An 18,730-nucleotide genomic window follows, 5' to 3' on the forward strand; every position below is an offset into this window, starting at 1 on the left:
CTCCGTCTCAAAAAAAAAAAAAAAAAAAGAACAGAAAAGAAAAAAAAGAATAGTTCTTTTAATACGGTGAAGAAGTACATCAGTCTCAACTCATAGCCGCCACAGAGCAGCTGTCCACTAGATGTTGATAAATGTTAGATGAAAAAGTTTTATCAAACGTTGATGAAATCTTATTTATTAAATGAAGTATTAATGTCAGGAATAAGCAGGGGTGCCTGTTAATCACTGGCGTTATTGAGCACTTTTTGGAAGTTTCATCTAGTATAATAAGATGCTAAATGAATATAAATATTTTAAAAGACCTTGATAAAATTACATGCAGATAATACAGTTATCAACTGAATAAATGGAGACATTAATAGGGCTGTAAAGAGTTCAATAATGTGGGCAGATAAAATATTCAGCACTAGGCCGTCCGTTCACTTATTCATGGCTAAGAGCACAGACTCCAGAACTAGACGGCCTCGGTTCAGGGAGGCCTCCACTGCTTTGCTAGAGGGTAGCCTCAGGAAGATTACCGTAAGTTCCTCAGGTTCATTTTCCTCATCTTTGAAATGGGGATTTGAAGGTTGCCTGTACAAGGTAACTGTGTGTTAGCTGATATTATTCACGTCCTCGGGAAGCTGACCAGGCCACGTCTTCCTACTGTGCTGTCATATGTAGCTTTCACACTGTTGTTGGTTTACGTTTGTGTACTTTGATTGCTATCAGTTTTCCCACAGAGAACTATAATCTCTATGTAGAAGAAGCGTCATTTCTGGTTTTGCTCAGTAGAGGCTAACACAGTGATGGGAACATAGTAGATGCTCAACAAATATGTATTGAATCAATGGTTATCAACCCAATTAAAAAAAATCACATGTAAATCCTATATAAAATGTATGAAGTGTCACATAGTTTAATAAAATATTTTAAAAGATAAAATTTTATAAAGAAGTATTTCTTCTATTAATCTACAATTTTAATGCCATCCTACCACAAATCATAGAGAGATTTTTTGTTTTGGAACTTAAAAAACTGAAGTTTATCTGAAGAAAGAATGTTTATATAAATAGCCAAGAAAGTTTTGGAATAAAATTGATAATGGCTTTGCTTTATATTAAAATGTATGTATTGTGTATCAAGATATCACCCTCTACCCCATATGTACAATTATTATGTATCAATTTAAAATAATAAAAACCAAAAAACATTTATTTATTGTGAGGCTACAATAATTGAAACAATGTGATACTGAAATCAAAACAAACAGATCATACGGGATTAGAAAGTTTAGAAACAAAAGTTTCTTATAGAGAACTAAAAATTTATTTTAAAAATATTAAATGAAAAGTGATATATAATCCTAAGTTTAAGTAATTAGGAGAAAATTTAAGTCAGGTGCAGTGATTCATGCCTGTAATCCCAGTACTCTTTGGGAAGTTGAGGCGAGAGGATTGCTTGAGCCCAAGTGTTCGAGACCATTCTGGGCAACACAGTGGGACCCTGTCTCCACAAAAAATAAAAATGAAAAATTAGCCAGGTGTGGTAGTGCACGCCTGTGTTCCCAGCTACTAGGGATGCTGAGGTCAATGCTGCAGTTAGCCGAGATTGTGCCACTGCACTCTAACCTGGGTGTCAGAGTGAGACCCTGTCTCAAAAAAAGGAAAATAAAATTTAATCAAATGGGAAAACATTTATATTATATTACTAAGTTAAAAGGACAGATTACTAAGCAATGTATCTCATTCCATTCTGACATTATCCTAATGACGATAGTGGTAGGTAACATTTTTTTTGAGCTCTTCCTGTGTGTCAGAAACTGTACCATATGCTTTTCATATATTTCCTTATTTAAATATTACAACCACCCTGAGAAGTTGATACTATTATTGACCGTATTTTGCAAATGAAACTGGAAGATTACAGTGGCTGAGAGCCAGGAAGTAGTAGCAGAGAGTAGGAATTCAAATCCAGACTGTCTGATTTCAGAATTACCACTTTTTATTATGTATACCAACATTTTCAGTGGTTTTCAATGAATGATGCCATTCTAAATGATTTTTATTTATGTTCTGCAATTTCTGTATATTTCATATTTTCTACAATGAACATGAACATGAAATACTACTGTAATTTTTAAAAAATGTAAATATCCATGCAGAGATTGGACATTTGTTAGAGCTGTTGCTGAAGTTGCACTTAAATCTTAAAAAAATGTTTTTTAACTTATTTTTAAAAAATTTATGGGTACATGGATATTAGTTGTATGTATTTATGGAATACATGAGATGTTTTGATACCAGCATGTAATGTGAAGTAAGCACATCATGAAGAATTGGGGGAGTATGCATCCCCTCAAGCATTTATCTTTTGAGTAGCAATCCAAATACATTCTTTAAGTTATTTTAAAACATACAATTAAGTTGTTATTGACTATAGTCATCCTTTTGTGCTATCAAATAGGAGGTCTTATTCATTCTTTCTGGGGTTTTTTGTAACCATCCCCACCTCCCCGCCATTCCCCTACTATACTTCCCAGCCTCTGATAACTATCCTTCCACTCTCTATGTCCATGAGTTCAATTGATTTGATTTTTAGATCCTACAAATAAGTGAGAACATGCAGTTTGTCTTTCTGTGCTTGGGGTATTCCACTTAACATAATGATCTCCAGTTCCATCTATGTTGTCGCAAATGACTGGATCTCATTGTTTTTTGTTTTTTAGACGGAGTCTTGTTCTTGTTGCTTAGGCTGGCATGCAATGGCGTGATTTTGGCTCACTGCAACCCCTGCCTCCTGGGTTCGAGCGATTCTCCTGCCTCAGCCTCCTGAGTAGCTGGGATTACAGGTGCCTGCCACCAGGCCCAGCTAATTTTTGTATTTTTAGTAAAGACAGGGTTTCACCTTGTTGGCCAGGCTGGTCTTGAACTCCTGACCTGAGGTGATCCACCCACCTTGGCCTCCCAAAGTGCTGGAATTACAGGCTGATCTCATTGTTTTTTTATGGCTGAGTAGTACTCCACATTTTCTTTATCCATTCATCTGTTGATAAACACTTAGGTTGCTAACAAATCTTAGCTATTGTAAACAATGCTCAGCAAATATAGGATTGCAGATATCTCTTCCATATACTGATTTCCTTTCTTTTGGATATATACCCAGCAGTGGGATTGCTGGATCATATGGTAGCTCAATTTTTAGTTTTTTTGGGGAACCTCCAAACTGTTCTCTATCATGGTTCTGCTAATTTACATTCTCACTGCAGTGTACAAGGGTTCCCCTTTCTCCATATCCTCACCAGCATTTGTTATTGCCTGTCTTTTGCAATATACACCATTTTAACTGGGGTGAGATGATATCTCATTGTAGTTTTGATTTGCATTTTTTGATGATCAGCGATGTTGAGTACCTTTTCATATGCCTGTTTGCCTTTTGTATGTCCTTTGAGAAATGTCTATTCAAATCTTTCCCCAGTTTTTCTTTGGATTATTAAATTTTTTCCTATAGAGTTGTTTGTGCTCCTTATATATTCTGGTTATTAATTGCTTGTCAGAGGGGTAGTTTGCAAATATTTTCTCTCATTCTGTGGGTTGTCTCTTCACTTTGCTGCTTGTATCTTTTGCTGTGGAGAAGCTTTTTAACTTGATGTGATCCCATTTGTCCTTGTTTGCTTTGGTTGCCTATGTTTGTGGGTGTTGCTCAAGAGATCTTTACCCAGACGAATATCATGGAGAGCTTCCCCAATGTTTTCTTGTAGTAGTCTCATAGTTTGAGGTCTTGGAGTTAAGTCTTTAATCCATTTGGATTTCATTTTGTATATGGTGAGAGATAGGAGTCTAGTTTCATTCTTTTGCATATGGATATTCAGTTTTCTCAGCACCATTTATTGAAGAGACTGCCTTCCCCAGTGTGTATTCTTGGCACCTTTGTCAAAAATGAGTTCACTGTAGGCGTGTGGATTTGTTTCTGGGTTCTCTATTTTGTTCCGTTAGTCTGTGTGTCTGTTTTTATGCCAGTACCATGCTGTTTTGGTTACTATAGCTGGATTTAAATACTCTTAAAGATTTCCTTTAAAAGAAAGTGTAGAAACAGATCCTAATGTCTATAATGTATTATAAAGGTGGCATTCAAATTGATAATTTAACAAGTGGTGCTGGGACAACTGGCTAACCATTTGGAAAATAGATAATTAGGAATTTTTTTCAATATCTTATGCAAGGATAGGTTTAGATGACTTAAAAATGAGCAAAGGATATAAGCGATTTATAAAAGAGGAGATACAAATGGCCAATAAACCAAAAGTTTAACTTTATTAGTGCTATGTTCAGATTGGGAAAGACAAAAAGAATGTCAGTACTCTGGAGGGAAATGGACCTTCTCAAACTGCTAGTGGGAATGAAATTGTTATTATATGCTAGGAAGGAAATGGGGCAATATATATGAAAATATTAAAATTGTGTACACCCTTTGACTTGACAATTTTATTTGTTGGAATCTATCATAAGTGGGTACATTTTCAAAAATATAGGTCAAGAATGCTTACTGAAATACTGTTCATATTAAGAAAAAAGTAGGGACATCCTAAATATCCAATGATAAAAGTATGGTTAAGTTCCATATTATGGAATGCTGTGCAGCCTTTTAAAATTATGTAGGTGTATATTTACCGAAACTGAAATGGATTCCACAAAGGAGAGGGATTGTTAGAATAAGGCCATGTATACACATTGCTTAGCACAGTGCCTGGCATATAGTAAGTAAGCTAAGTTTTCTTAGCTTAGAAAAGGCAGGAGAAACAGGTTATAAATGTGTAAGTTTCCAAAATATCTTTCATCGAGTCATTATTCTCCAACCATCTGCCAGGAACCATTACTATCTTCATTCTTGTGGGACTAAAACCTTTCCCTGGGGTTCAGATCAGACTTTCTGCAGTCTGACCCCTCACCTTCCAAACTCATACTTTTTCTTTTCCAACACAAACTCCCTTCTCTAGCCAGGGAGTAGAAGTAGGAGTCTCCTCACTGCCCTTTGCATTTCCTTGCCTTTGCACCTTCGTGTGTAACACTCATCATCCTATCCGGAATACCCCTTCCCTTTCTCTGCCCCAGTCTAAATCCATCCATTCTTTTTTCTTTTCTTTTCTTTTCATTTTCTTTTCTTTCTTTCTTTCTTGTGTGTTTTTTGAGACAGAGTCTTACTCTGTCATCCAGATTGGAGTGCAGTGGCATGATCATGTTTCACTACAGCTTTGACCTCCTGGACTCAGGTGATCCTCCCACCTTAGCCTCTGGGTAGCTGGGACTACAGGCGTGTACTATCACACCCAGCTAATTTTTTCTTTTGTAGAGATGGTGTTTTGCCATGTTGCCCAGGTTGGTCTCAAGCTCCCGAGCTCAAGGGATCGGCCTGCCTCACTCAGCCTCCCGTGCTGGAATTACAGGCGTGAGTCACCGCGCCCAGCCTCCATCCATTCTTTTAAACCCTTCTTATGCCTTGTGAAATTTAACATTGCAGCTTCAGTAATTATTCACCACCCCAGGGCTTCTTTGCCATATCATGTCTTGCTTCTTATTGTTAAGATGTACAACATGTGAGAATTTAGCTAAATTATATGTTCTTTGAGGACACAGACTGATTTTGATATTATAATTTATTCTCTCCCTCAGATGGTTCCTTGAACATAATTTAATGCTCTTTAATGACTGCTGAATTAGAACATATCTTTTTTTGCAATAATCTATCAAGGTGAGATGTTTTAATATAAAATTAACCATTTTAGAGCAAACAATTCAGTGGCATTCACTATGTGCAACCACCTAAAGTTGTTTTCAACACTCCAAAGTAAAACCCCTTATCTGTTAAGCAGTTTCTCCCATTCCCTCCTTCCCCTATCCCCAGCAATCACCAATCTGCATTCTGTCTCTATGGATTCACCTATTCTGGACATTTCATATAGATGGAGTCATATGATGAGTGACCCTTTGTGTCTGGCTTCTTCCATTTAGCATAATGTTTTGGAAGTTCTTCCATGTTGCAGTGTGTATCAGTAGTTCATTTTTTGATAGTTGAATAGTATTCTACTCTGTATATACCACAATTTGTTTATTCACTCATCGGTTGATGGACACTTGGACCGTTTCTACCTTTTTGCTACTGTGATTAGGGCTACTATGAACATGAATACACAACACTTGTTTGAGTCCCTTTTCAATTTTGGGGTATATACCTAGGAGAAGAATTGCTGCATCATATGGAAATTCTGATTCACTTTTCCATAACTGGTGTACCATTTTACATTTTACATTTTCCATAACCATTTTACATTTTCCATAACTGGTGTACCATTTTACATTCCCACCAGCAATGCACAAGGGTTCCAAGTTTTCTACATTCTTGCTACCACTTGTTATTTTCTGCTTTTTGGTTATAGCCATCCCAGTGTGTGTGTGAAGAGGTACCTTATTGTGGTTTGATTTACATTTCCCTAATTGGTAATGAGTAATGATGTTCAGCAGCTTTTCATGTGCTCAATGGCCTATACAGGTCCTTTGCCTGTAAATTGTGTTGTCTTCGTTGGGTTGTAAGAGTTGTTTATATATGTTGCATACTGGACTCATAGTGTGTATTTTTTTTTTTTTTTTTTAGATTTTTTTTTCTGTTTTTTTTTCTTCTAGTCCAGCGTTTTGGTCTTCTATCGTCCAGGTGCCGCAGGCTGGGTAGCGGGGCAATGCGAGTGCGCGCGAGGGCTCCTGGCCACTGGCGCCCTCCCTTCGTGCTCTCCAGAGGAGAGTATGTAAGTGAATACATCAAACTGTCCATACAGCCTCAAAACAGAAAAAAAAAAAAAAAAAAAGTACTGATGACTCACGGGCACCATGCCCACCATGCCTGCGTAGTTTTGTATTTTAGTAGAGACAGGGTTTTGCCATGTTGGCCAGGCTGGTCTCGAACTCCTGATCTTTGGTGATCCACTTGCCTTGACCTCCCAGAGTGCTGGGATTACAGGTGTGAGCCCCCGTGCCTGGCCTAGGGGGTATCTTTTAACATTTAAGTCTCCCTGGTTTGGCTTATTCTCCCTTTTGTGATTTTTTTTTTTTTTTAAATCTGTGGTAAATGCTACCCCATAGATGTTCAACTGAAGGATCTTAACAACAATATTAGTTCCACATGTGTCCTGAGACAAGCATTGTACTAGTACTATTTCTGTCCTGTTGCCTTTAGATAAGTTACAACCTATTTAAACCTCATTTCACCATCCAGGAAGCTCACTGGCTTTGCTCATTTGAGAATGGTGGTGAGGACCATTACTAATGGTTGTGCAAGATACTTGCAAACCATAAAACATTACCCAATTATAAAAGTAGGATACAGGTTGCTACTTCTATTTTTTGTTTTCTAGAGACAGGGTCTCACTATTTGAGACCCAGGCTGGTTGGTTTGCTGTTGCCCAGGCTGGTCTTGAACTCCTTGCCTCAAGCGAGCCTCCCGAGTTGCTGGGATTACAGGTGTAAGGCACCGTGCCCAGCTGGTTGCCACTTTTAGTGTTGTTCACACCTATTCTTATTTTGGTTTTGTGGATTCATAGTTTCTGATTCATAGTTAAGCACCTAAGAGCATAAATTAAGATGTAGAGAATAACCAAGAATGCTTGCCTTTCAGAGTCATCCTTCTTGAACTTCCATGACTCAGACTGCGAACCCAAGGGATCACCACCCTGTGACTCCTTGCTTTCCCTCAACACTGAAAAGATTCTGGTATGTATCTTCTCTCTGTGTTCTGTTTTTGTGACCTGAAGCACAGTAATACTAGTTCCAAAAAGTGGAAGTCGCCTCTGTCAACTAGAAGTTGGGCCTCATTGAGTCTATATGCATAGGATAAAGATAGGTCGTCTGGTATTTTGTCACATTGAGTTATTATGACTTATGCATTGGATGGTTGATCATTCAGGACATAGAACTTTTAATTTGCAAGTCTCAAGAAATAAAGGGGACATTATAGTTCAACCTTATTTCTAGCAGCCTTGTGTATTTGGAGGTATAGTAGACTCTTATTTTTCCAACCTTTGCATATGTGGGTATCTTTTATATCTGTGTTTTCTATCAGTACCAACTGAACTATACAGTGGACCTCTCCATTTCAGGGGTGAATACTTGATGGTAGGTAATGTTTGCGTCTGCCTATCCATGTTAGTGTGTCTCCTCCTCCAGCCTGGCTGCCTCAAGGGGGATGGGTCTTCTTTTTGTTCACACTCAACTCTATGAAGCTGATTGTTCTTTCTGTGTACAAGTTTAATATATTTTTTCTCCAGGCCTTTTCCTTCAACATCTGCATAGATACTCTTTGCATCTTCAGTTTAAAATTTCCTTTTAAGATATTCTTTTTTTTCAAACAAAGCCTTGCCTTTTCATGTCAGAACTACTGAAGATGGATTGAAACTGCAAACTAGAGAATGATCGGCTGCTTTTACCTAACTCGCTGCATAGTAATCAACTTGATATATGGAAAACTCTTGAATTAGACTTGCCTAAAACCAGAAGGGGCCATCTTGTAAAGCAGTGAGTTGGTCATCTCTGAAAGTGTTTAAGTAGAAGTTGGATAATCCCATCTTGTATAGGCAGTTAGATTCTTAGAGTTATGAAAGTCTTCTTACTGAGAGTAGTTAAAATATTTTCTACTAGTTGCATTTCCAGTTTAAGCTAGAGCTAGCTAGTGACCTATGGGAGAAAGCTCATTAGTCTTGGCCTTTCCTTTTCCTGAGGTTGAAATATGGGACTTAGACTATTCATTTATTGATCCAGTCTCCCAATATTTATTTTGTACCTATTATGTGCCAGGCATTGCACTAGGTGAGTATTAGGAATACAGCAGTAAGCCAGATAGTGTTGGTCTTTGCATTATGTACCAGGCATTGTGCTTGGTGAGTATTAGGAATACAGCAACAAGCCAGATAGTGTTGGTCTCTGCGCCATGACGTCTATAGTCACCAACCAAATCATTATGCAAATAAACATAAAAGTGTGATTGTACACATCATATGAAGGAATAGCAAAGGGTCAACATAATCTCCCTTTATTTAGGGGTATCGGGCAATTCAGCTTTCAGGAACTGAAACGTAAGCAGGGATGAGAAAGTTGGATTGAAATTAGTCTACTAGTGATGTTGAGCTGTGTGTTCAAACTTACTTGAGCATAGCTTCTCAACTCTGTCCAGAGGCGATATTATAGATGCAGTATTAGAAATAGGAAAAATTCTTTTTCATCAAGAATTTGATTTGTTGTTTGGCCAGGCACGGTGTCTCATGCCTGTAATCCCAGAACTTTGAGAGGCCAAGGCGGGTGGATCACCTGAGGTCAGGAGTTCAAGACCAGCCTGACCGACATGGAGAAACCCCGTCTCTACTAAAAAAATACAAAATTAGCTGGGGTGGTGGTGCATGCCTGTAATCCCACATACTCGGGAGGCTGAGGCAGGTGAATCATTTGAACCTGGGAGGCAGAGGTTGCGGTGAGCCAAGATCGTGCCATTGCACTCCAGCCTGGGCAAAAAGAGTGAAACTCCATTTCAGAAAAAAAAAATTTGATTTGTATTATCCTTCTCCTGCCCACTTTCTAATGAATACAAACAACTTGAAATCAAATGTATTCTTCAGTGTACTCTTGAGGTTGCTTAGTAAACAATTTGTGGAATTTTATTTCTGTCCTCGTCCCAGTATCTTTTTGCAGAAAGGCTTGGCAAATGGTAGACTCCCCTCAAATATGAAATAAAGCAATTTTTACAGACTCTTTTCTTGGCTCTAAGCAATTTACTTGCTTTTTTTCCCAGCTTCACACAGGTATAATTGACAAATAAAAATTATATATTTACAGTGTACAATGTGATTTTATATACATATATATAGTGAAATGATTGCCACAATCAAGCCATCTAAGCAATTATTTGGGGTACAGTGGCACAAGCAGGGCTCCCTGCAGCCTTGACCTCCCAGGCTCAAGCCATCCTCCTGCCTCAGCCCCAACGAGGTAGCTGGGGCTATCGGCATACATCACCATGCCCAGCTAATGTTTTTTGAACTTTAGTAGAGATGAAGTCTCACTGTGTTGCCCTGGCTGATCTCGAAATTCTGGAGCTCAAGCGATCTTCCTGCCTTGGTCTCCCAAAGTGCTGGAATTAAAGGCGTGAGCCACCATGCCCCATCTATCTAAGCAATTTATTAAGGAGAAAAATCTTTTGCATCTGTGAACTTGTCTGTGAACACTTGACAAAGAGGAAGGACTCATGTTCTGATCACACCCAGCTGTATACCATCAGTAACACCCATATGCATTGTTAAATCTGCCACATCTTGAAGTTTTACCGGGTTCCATGTGTGGAAGCTCCCAGCTACATAGCAAAACTGGAAGGAGCTGATAAGAGTTTCCCTCTCGTCATCAAGGTTTTACTGAAAGCCATAAAGTGTAAAACATTCCCACAATAGTGGCATTTGCTTGCTTCCACTTAAATCAAATGTAGCCGTAATTTTTTAAAATACAGATTTTAATACAAGTTTTCCTTCATTTGTGATAAGCTAAAATGTATGTTTCTTTTTTTTTTTTTCCCCAGAGCCAGGCCAAGTCTATTGCAGAACAGAAGAGATTTCCATTTGCCACTGATAATGACAGCACAAATGAAGAGTTAGGTAAGATTTGAATCTGGTAATATTCCTGTAATATTTGCCTCAAGTTTTTGGTTAGATGCATAGCAGGAAGACAGGATGGTAAGGTGTGGAGAGGCTGGCTTTGCCAATTTGAGCTGTTTGATCTTGCATGGAGCATTCAGCCCTTGTGACGTTCCATTTATTATATGTCAAAAAAAAAAAAAGATTTGGATGGAATAATCTGTTTCAGCTCTCCATTTCTATGGAAATTAGTAATTATGGCAGTGAGCTCTTACGAGCTGTTCTGATTCAGTAAAAGGTTACTTGTGTGCTGTCATCAGATGTGAGCAATGAAGAAGTGAAAGCAGAATAGAATCTCAGACTACCTGCTTTTCTGTGTAGTGAAATAGCAATGTTGAAGTTATTTTAACTTAAACTTTAAGTTATTTTACTCATTTGGCTAGTCATTTATTTTTGGATCTAAGAATGTGGGTGTAGAAAAATTGAATTCATTCTTATCTACATGAGTCACATAGTTTGGTGTGTTCATTGCATGTTTTAAAACAGGCTGATTTTGTCAGTGTCAGATATGCACTGGGTGTGTTTCCCTCACTGTCTAGTGAGTTTACATTTGAAGAAGTGGAGACAAAATTGAATACAGGGCTGAGAAGTGCAACTGGGCAGTCTATTGAAGCACACGTTCTCGCATGGGGCCCAGTCGCCCAAAGCACCTTCAGGAATTCTTCTCTATCTAATTTAGGCATAATTGTTTTATCCTTACCATGGCCATACATGTTTGATATTAAGATTAAGTGCTCCTTATACTGGCTTCTTTCCTGTTAGTGCAGGGTCTTGCTCTGTGGCCCAGGCTGGAGTGCAGTGGCGCAATCATAGCTCACTACAACTTTGAACTGGGCTCGAATCATCTTCTTGCCTCAGGCTCCTGAATAAGTAGGATTACAGGTACACGCCACAGTGCCTAGCTAATCTTTTTTTATTTTTTATGGAGACCAGGACCCACCATGTTGCCCAGGCTGGTATCAAACTCTTGGCTCCAGGGATCTTCCTGCCTTGGCCTCCCAGAGTGCTATTTTGAAAATGCTGATTACTTTGTGGTAATATTCTTTGAGGAGGCTTTGACGACTGCCCTTTAAGACATCAGATCTGGTCTTTTCTGAAGTCCTTGGATTCTACTTAGAGTAGTATTTATTTATTAAATAATGAGTTCAGAGCCTGATATGTGCCAGGTCTGTTTTGTTCTCCAAGAGTAATCCTAGTAGACCCTGGGGGAGTATAGCCCCTGAGCTGGCCTACGATCTTTTGTACCCAGTATTTTGTCTTGAAAAAATGGCATCTGTGAACATATACATTGCTCGGAGATGTGGGGTTGCTGGTGAGTAGAGATTTCTGAGAGAAGTCCAGTTATACCAGCTTTGCCTTTATGTCTTTAGACTCCTACAGCAAAATTTAGATCCTAATAGTTATTTGTATTTGCACAAGATTTGGATTATGATTCTTCTTCTTCTTTTTTTTTTTTTGAGACAGAGTCTTGCTGTGTCATCCAGGCTGGAGTGCAGTGGCCCAATCTCAGCTCACTGCAAGCTCCGCCTTCCAGGTTCATGCCATTCTCTTGGCTCAGCCTCCTGAGTAGCTGGGACTACAGGCGCCCACCACCAAGCCCGGCTAATTTTTTTGTATTTTTAGTAGAGACGGGATTTCACTGTGTTAGCCAGGATGGTCTCGATCACTTGACCTTGTGATCTGCCTGCCTCGTCCTCCCAAAGTGCTGGGATTACAGGCGTAAGCCACTGCGCCCGGCTGATTATTCTTTTATTAATAGATACTTCTGGTTTTCTTCACAAAATGTTGAGTTTTAGGTGGAGAGATTTGAAAACTGCATTTGATTTGAAGTGGAATTCAATCACTTCGATGTGGACAGCCATTTAAATATGTTCCTAAAGTACAAAATTTATCTCTGAAAATCATATTTGTTTTTATGGCTCATTGATTGATTTGTTCATTCAACAGATATTTACTGATTATGGGATAATAAATAGGAAATAAAAATTTAGATTTGAAAGGAATCTTTAAGAAAATTTTCTACAGGCATATTAAGCAAGACCCAGACAGTTATGCGAAGTGACTGAGGTCCCCATGATCACACGGCTGGTGAGTGGCAGAGCTAGAATCCGAGCTCAGATCTTGGCTTTCTGCGCAATCATCATCTTCCTGCATTCAAAAAAGTACAAGTTTATGTTTTTATCCATGTTCATCTGACCATTAAGGAATTTCAGCCACTTGGCCATCCCTCCAGTGCACAGTGGTTTGGGAACTGCCTTGAATTTTCTCAGCGTACCAGGCTCCCTGGGAGGTCAGGCTCTGGAGCCAGGCAGCTTGCTGCCTTCCTCTCACTCTCTGCTTATGGTCCTTGGACAGCTTGTTTAACCACTTTCTGCTTTATTTCCTTGTCTGCAAAATGGGGTTAATAATTGTACCTAGCTCATTGCAGTGGAGGAGCAAATGAGTTAATACTGGTAAAGGATAGTACTATGCCTGACACATATTAAGAATGCAATGCCTGTAACCACTGTGATTCTTGCTGCTGTTTTCACTGCTAATATTACTGCCCCCATCCCCTGCAACCCCCACCAAAACTAAAGGTATCCTCTGGTTACCCGGAGGTTAGCTAACTGAATGGTATCCATTGTCAGCATTCTGAATATGTATTTGGGCTTAATTTATCTTTTCAAAGAAAGTAGGGCAAAAGGGCTCCCTTTTTATTTTGAAGAGTGCCCCAGAAGTGCTTATATTATTATGGTGTTAAATTTGAACTTTATTTTACTTTATTGATTTATGAATATATTTTAAACTCTTTTTGCATTTCATATCTATTTCTGCTTTGTTTAATGTTTTTACTACTTTTAACTGTCAGGAAATATAAGCTCTTAATGACAGTAAAAGTTTTCGTTGCCCATCTTCTTGAACACTTACTTGGTCCTAAAGGGTATTGCAGTAAAGTTTTACAGAAAAGCTTTTTTGCAAATAAATGTTATCAAAATAGTTATGTTGAGTGATGAATAAAATGTTTTTTAAGGATTTTGGGGGGCCCAAGGGCTAAGCAGTCAGGGCAAATTTTATAGATGGTAATGTAATCTAGAATATTCAAACATTGTTTTTTGGATGGGTGGCAGAATTTAGTCAGAATATTGCTGTGTTTTCAGAGACTGTCCTAGCTCTAATTTCAAAGTACCACTCTCCTAAACAATGTGATACAAAATGATTCATCTTTAGTGTATATTTTGAGTAGCGTTTTCACTATAATTTGAATGGAAGAAGTAGGAAAAAGACTGTCATTGCATTATGGTGGTTTGTATTATCCACAGTTAAGCATTATGTTAACATATTTGAGTCCCTGTTTTTGTTCTTACTAGGTAATTGGCAGTAAATTCATCACTTTCAGGAACTGAGATTTGTGATGCTGTTTGGGTATTTCTCATAACATTCACAGTAAAAATCACATTGCCATGTTATGTGGACATTATTTAGGGTTATTACTAGCTTTTGTGATAGCTAGGAGACATCACAAAGGTTATTTGGGATCTGAAAATGAATGATGGGCTTAGAAAAAGATAAGTATTTCTTGTAGGCAGATATTTTATAGATGACTTTAACAATTTAAATCTAAATGGAATTGGAAGGCTGATTAGTAAGTGCGGAGTGGTGAAAGTGGAAGAATTCAGTGACACCTTATTAATTTCTAGGTTTTCTTTAACTGCTTCCAGTGCTTGGAGCTGCCTTTGGAGATTTACCAAAGAAGTTAGTTATTGATTCTAGTTTGAGGTACTTTATTCTTCCCTTTAATGTTTTTGTATTTTGTTTCATAGCTATTGCTTACGTCTTGATTGGCAGTGGTCTCTATGATGAAGCAATACGGCACTTTTCAACAATGCTTCAGGTAATTTTTCTTCTTATTTATGGAATTTCGAGTTTATGGTCGTGACAAAAACATGGACTAATGCACAGCTGAAGTGCTGTAATACAACGTGTTTTTAAATTATATAGGAAAGCGAAAGAAATTGGTATGGACTGAGCACTTTCTTGGTGCCAGGCCTTGTGACATGCTTTCATTTAATCTTTGAAAGATTTTAAATACACCTTCATTTTAAATGAGAAAAAGGGAATCTAATCAGGTCAAGCAATTTACTCATAGTCTCCCAACCATCAAGTTGCAGAGATGGGATTCCAATGCAAGCTTTAAAAAAACATCAGCATCAGTTCACTTTCCTCTCTACCACAATATCTCCCATGAGATATGGACACTGGAAATTCTTGAAATTCGAACTTATTTTCACACAGGAGTTGATCTTCATGATTAACTTAATTTCTACTCATACATATGTTTCTCACCTTAAAGTATAATTATGAGACTCCTTAATGAAGTATTGGGTCTTTACTGATTGGTGGCTGTGCTCAAGTCTAGTTAAGATAAAGCATGCAAGCACTACATGTGTAAGAGTTGCAGAGAAGGCTGGTAGCTGCCCAATATCATTGGCCTTGTATCTTGTATCATTATTTAACTGTATGCACTGTTGGTGCCTAACCATTTATTGATTGTTGTTGTGTCTTTCCAGTAAAGTACAGTGAAGAAGACATGGATTTTAGAGCTAGAGATGCCTTAATTCTAATCCACTCTGCTTCTTGCTACCAAGTTTTTTAAACTCTTGAGTTATGGAGATAATAATAACTACCTCCAAAAAAATTCTTTTTTGATTTAAATGAAATATCCTATTAAAGTACTTAGTACCTAGTGCCTGGCACATAGTAAGTGCTTAGTAAATTTTGGCTAGTCAAAGTACTATTCTGGTGTATTCGTCTGTGTTAATCATAGCAAGTGCCAACAAATACCTTACAGTCTAGCAGACAGACTTAATTTAAATGATTCATTTTGAAATGTTAGCTCTGCTTTTGTTTTCTCTTTAAAAATAAGGTTAATTATATTGATAACATCTTCATTCTCAAACAATTGATGAGATATTTTTAGTTATTACTTTGAGGTCTTTGGATCCAAGGAGCAGTATATTTGGGTGGTCATGTGGAACACTATTCTTCAGTGGAATTTAAAATACAAAGGGTAGATTATAGATGGTTTTAAAAATCACATTTCTATTAAGTATTGGCAATGTTATAAAAGGTAAGCAAACACTTTTACACAGTTAACACTTGACCCTGGTTTGAAAGGGAGGTTTTGATACATTTATAGGAGCAAATATCAGTTAATTTAAGGCAACCAGGCTGGAGTGTAGAATCCAGCAGAAAATAGGAATTTGCAGATGTATTATTTTATTCAACTTTTTGAAAATGTTATTACCGTTGTGGTTGAAGACAATATAGTACTGTTAAAGAAAATATTTTAAATAATAAAAAATTTCCGAATTCTGCCACTTTAACGTGTTTAAATTTTTTATTTATGCCTTTTCAAAATATGCAGTTGTTTTATAATCTGAATATATGTACTGTTTTGTATTACTTTTCACTTAATTCTATGCTATAAATGTTTTTCAGTATTTTCTACAATCTTATTTTTAATGGCTCTATAATATGCCTTTGTTTTGTCCATTTATAGTTGTAAGACATTTCTCTTGCAGTTATGTTCAGAAAGTATATTAGCATTTTTCTCTTGGTGCAAAGAAGATAATGTGTTGAAATGTGATATCACATTTTCATCAATCTGTGATACAATGGGTTGCTTTCAGCTGGGAAATCTCTCTTTGAGAACGTATGGATTATAAGGTTGGACTGCTTTACTGGCAGTTCAGACTATCGATGGGGCAGGGATGAAGGCAGTGGAAAGTTCAGATGCAGAAGAATGAACTGGGTAGTCATGTATATAACATATTTTTATATAGCAGCAAGAATGCCCTTGGCTTTCCTGCTGGTGCTTTCCTCAGTGATTTGTCTTCCTTTACCCTTTACCTCAGTGCTTCCCAGCTCTTTCCACATCATGGCACATGTGGAAATAATATTTGCATGGCACATGGATAAGAAAGAATAATTTGGAGGCATCCAGATAAAGCTTTGTGAAAATCTGTCACATTTTCTTTATATTTTACGACTGATAAGAAATAGAAAATTCGAAGCTTCTACACTCCAGCTAGAGAGCAAGAACCTGTCTCTGAAAAAAAGAAAGAAAATACCAAGATTCGATGTTAAATGCTAACATTGTTTTCAAAAATTTAAATAAGAAACTTGATCCTACTTTTCTGGACGAAACTTTTCTATATTAGAGTTTATGTTTGAAAGTGATGCACACAGTCTCTGTTTGAGTTTTCTGTTGATTTCATCAAATTCTCGATAGCTAGTGTCATCAAGACACTATAAAAGTAGGTGGTAGCAAATGTCCAAAGAATAGTTCTTGCTTCTTCTCCAATTGACTGGAACTCCTTTTTTCATCACGAATCATAATTTGCATAAATCAGTTTCTTTAAATTATGTATTACACATATGATTATTCTCTAAATCTAATTACTCTTTTCTTTTTTGTTTTGTTTGTTTTTTCTTTTGTTGGCAAGCGTAGTGATAAAATTTCTTGCAGTATGAAATACGTTTTTATCTCAATCATACTTTTTCATATCCAATATTTCAGAATAGTGATGAAGCTTTTCTTCAAGTATATACAGATGTTGCTGTACTGCTTTTCATTCTTCAGGTTGTTCCTGAACTAAATATCACTTGAGAACCATTTTTCTCTATATATGCTAATACATTTTTACCTGTTCCTTGCAGGACCTTCTAGATATGCAAAATGCAGTATTTTTAAGCCAGTAAATGTCCTTTAACAGATCTACAAAGTGGTAGCTATTCATGCATAGACTTTGTTTTTTTTTTGAGTTCATTAACTCTTGGCAAATTTTTTTTTTTTTTTTTTAAATGAGACAGCTCATGAACTCCAGTATGAAGCAGCAGAGCATGGAATATGATTCTGTTTATAGAAGCAGGCAACAAATGGGGACTCGGGGGCTTGGATTTTATTAGAATTGCTATTTTGATAAGCTCATTTAATATGAATTTCAAATCTACATATAAAGGGTACTTTAACTCCAGAATGACTTTTTGATGTAAAGCTCTTATACCTTTCCTGTTGTCTTGGTTTCACCAGCAGGTTACAAACCTGGGAAATGTTTCCATAATCCTTGGTGTTTCAAAGTGTTTATTGGAATGTGTATTCCCTGTGGTTTGAGTTTCCTTTACAGAAGTATCAAGGTGTCTAACTGAGCACAATGACAGGATTTAATAGATGTCAGTCTGCATTGGAAACGCTTGATTTTTAAAGCTTAAATTAGTGTTGCCTCTATGCCAATGCCCTGAAGTCACTTCCATGTGTGTCAGTGCATCAGTAATAGTGTTCTTGAGTTGAAAAGTAGAACTTTTTCCTGATTTCTGTGCTGCTTTGGTACCCATGCAGGGATGGGTATAACATAAATGCTTCAACAATTTTATGAGGCAATTTGGCCTTTGCTTCATTGTGTGATCTTGAGCTCATCTGATTTTGATTTGATTCCAGTGGAACTGAACTTGTAAAAGAACATTATTTCTTATTTTACATTAGCATACAAAATTGAAAACATTCCTCTGCACAGAATTTTAAATAACATCCTTTATGCAAATATATGTGTTCATCACTTAGGTGAAATCTAATCCTCTTTACATTGCTTATCTACTGACTATTTCGACTTGTTGGTTTTAGATCCAGTAACTTTCCAGTTTTAATAAAAGCCAGCCTTATAGTGGTAAATACAGTAAATATTGTAAAATTTAAAGTCACTATGTAAGTAATAAAATGAGAATAATATATTAGACTTTTTTTTGAGAATTGAGACATCTAAGTAGACACAACACCATTTAGGCAACTGTTATACCATGATTTTGCAGTTGCATAAAGTAAAATTGGAAGATTGAAGTATTCATTTTCATTTCACTCTTTTAAGTTGAAGAGTATAGAAACTTTTAAAGAAACTTTTAAAAGTTTCTGAAAACGTTATAAAGTATAAATATTATAAAATATTTTGAAAATAGCTCTTCAGAGCCTAATTTGTTTTAGAAATAAACTTTGGTTTT

The 18,730-nt window shown here is 37.0% G+C and overlaps 1 protein-coding gene across 5 annotated transcripts in view; it reads left to right on the top strand.

Annotated features, from left to right (window-relative positions):
* TTC13 (tetratricopeptide repeat domain 13) overlaps positions 1-18,730 on the top strand; it is a 76,896-nt gene that overhangs the window by 12,983 nt on the left and 45,183 nt on the right. For all 5 annotated transcript variants that reach the window (XM_017885584.1, XM_017885583.1, XM_017885586.1 and 2 more), the window contains exons 2-4: positions 7,642-7,736; positions 10,582-10,657; positions 14,500-14,570. In XM_017885584.1, coding sequence (XP_017741073.1) covers positions 7,642-7,736; positions 10,582-10,657; positions 14,500-14,570 — 242 coding nt within the window. The remainder of the gene's footprint in view (positions 1-7,641; positions 7,737-10,581; positions 10,658-14,499; positions 14,571-18,730) is intronic.

Source organism: Rhinopithecus bieti, unplaced genomic scaffold (genome assembly GCF_001698545.2).
Source record: "Rhinopithecus bieti isolate Rb0 unplaced genomic scaffold, ASM169854v2 scaffold_14839, whole genome shotgun sequence".
Taxonomy (NCBI): domain Eukaryota; kingdom Metazoa; phylum Chordata; class Mammalia; order Primates; family Cercopithecidae; genus Rhinopithecus; species Rhinopithecus bieti.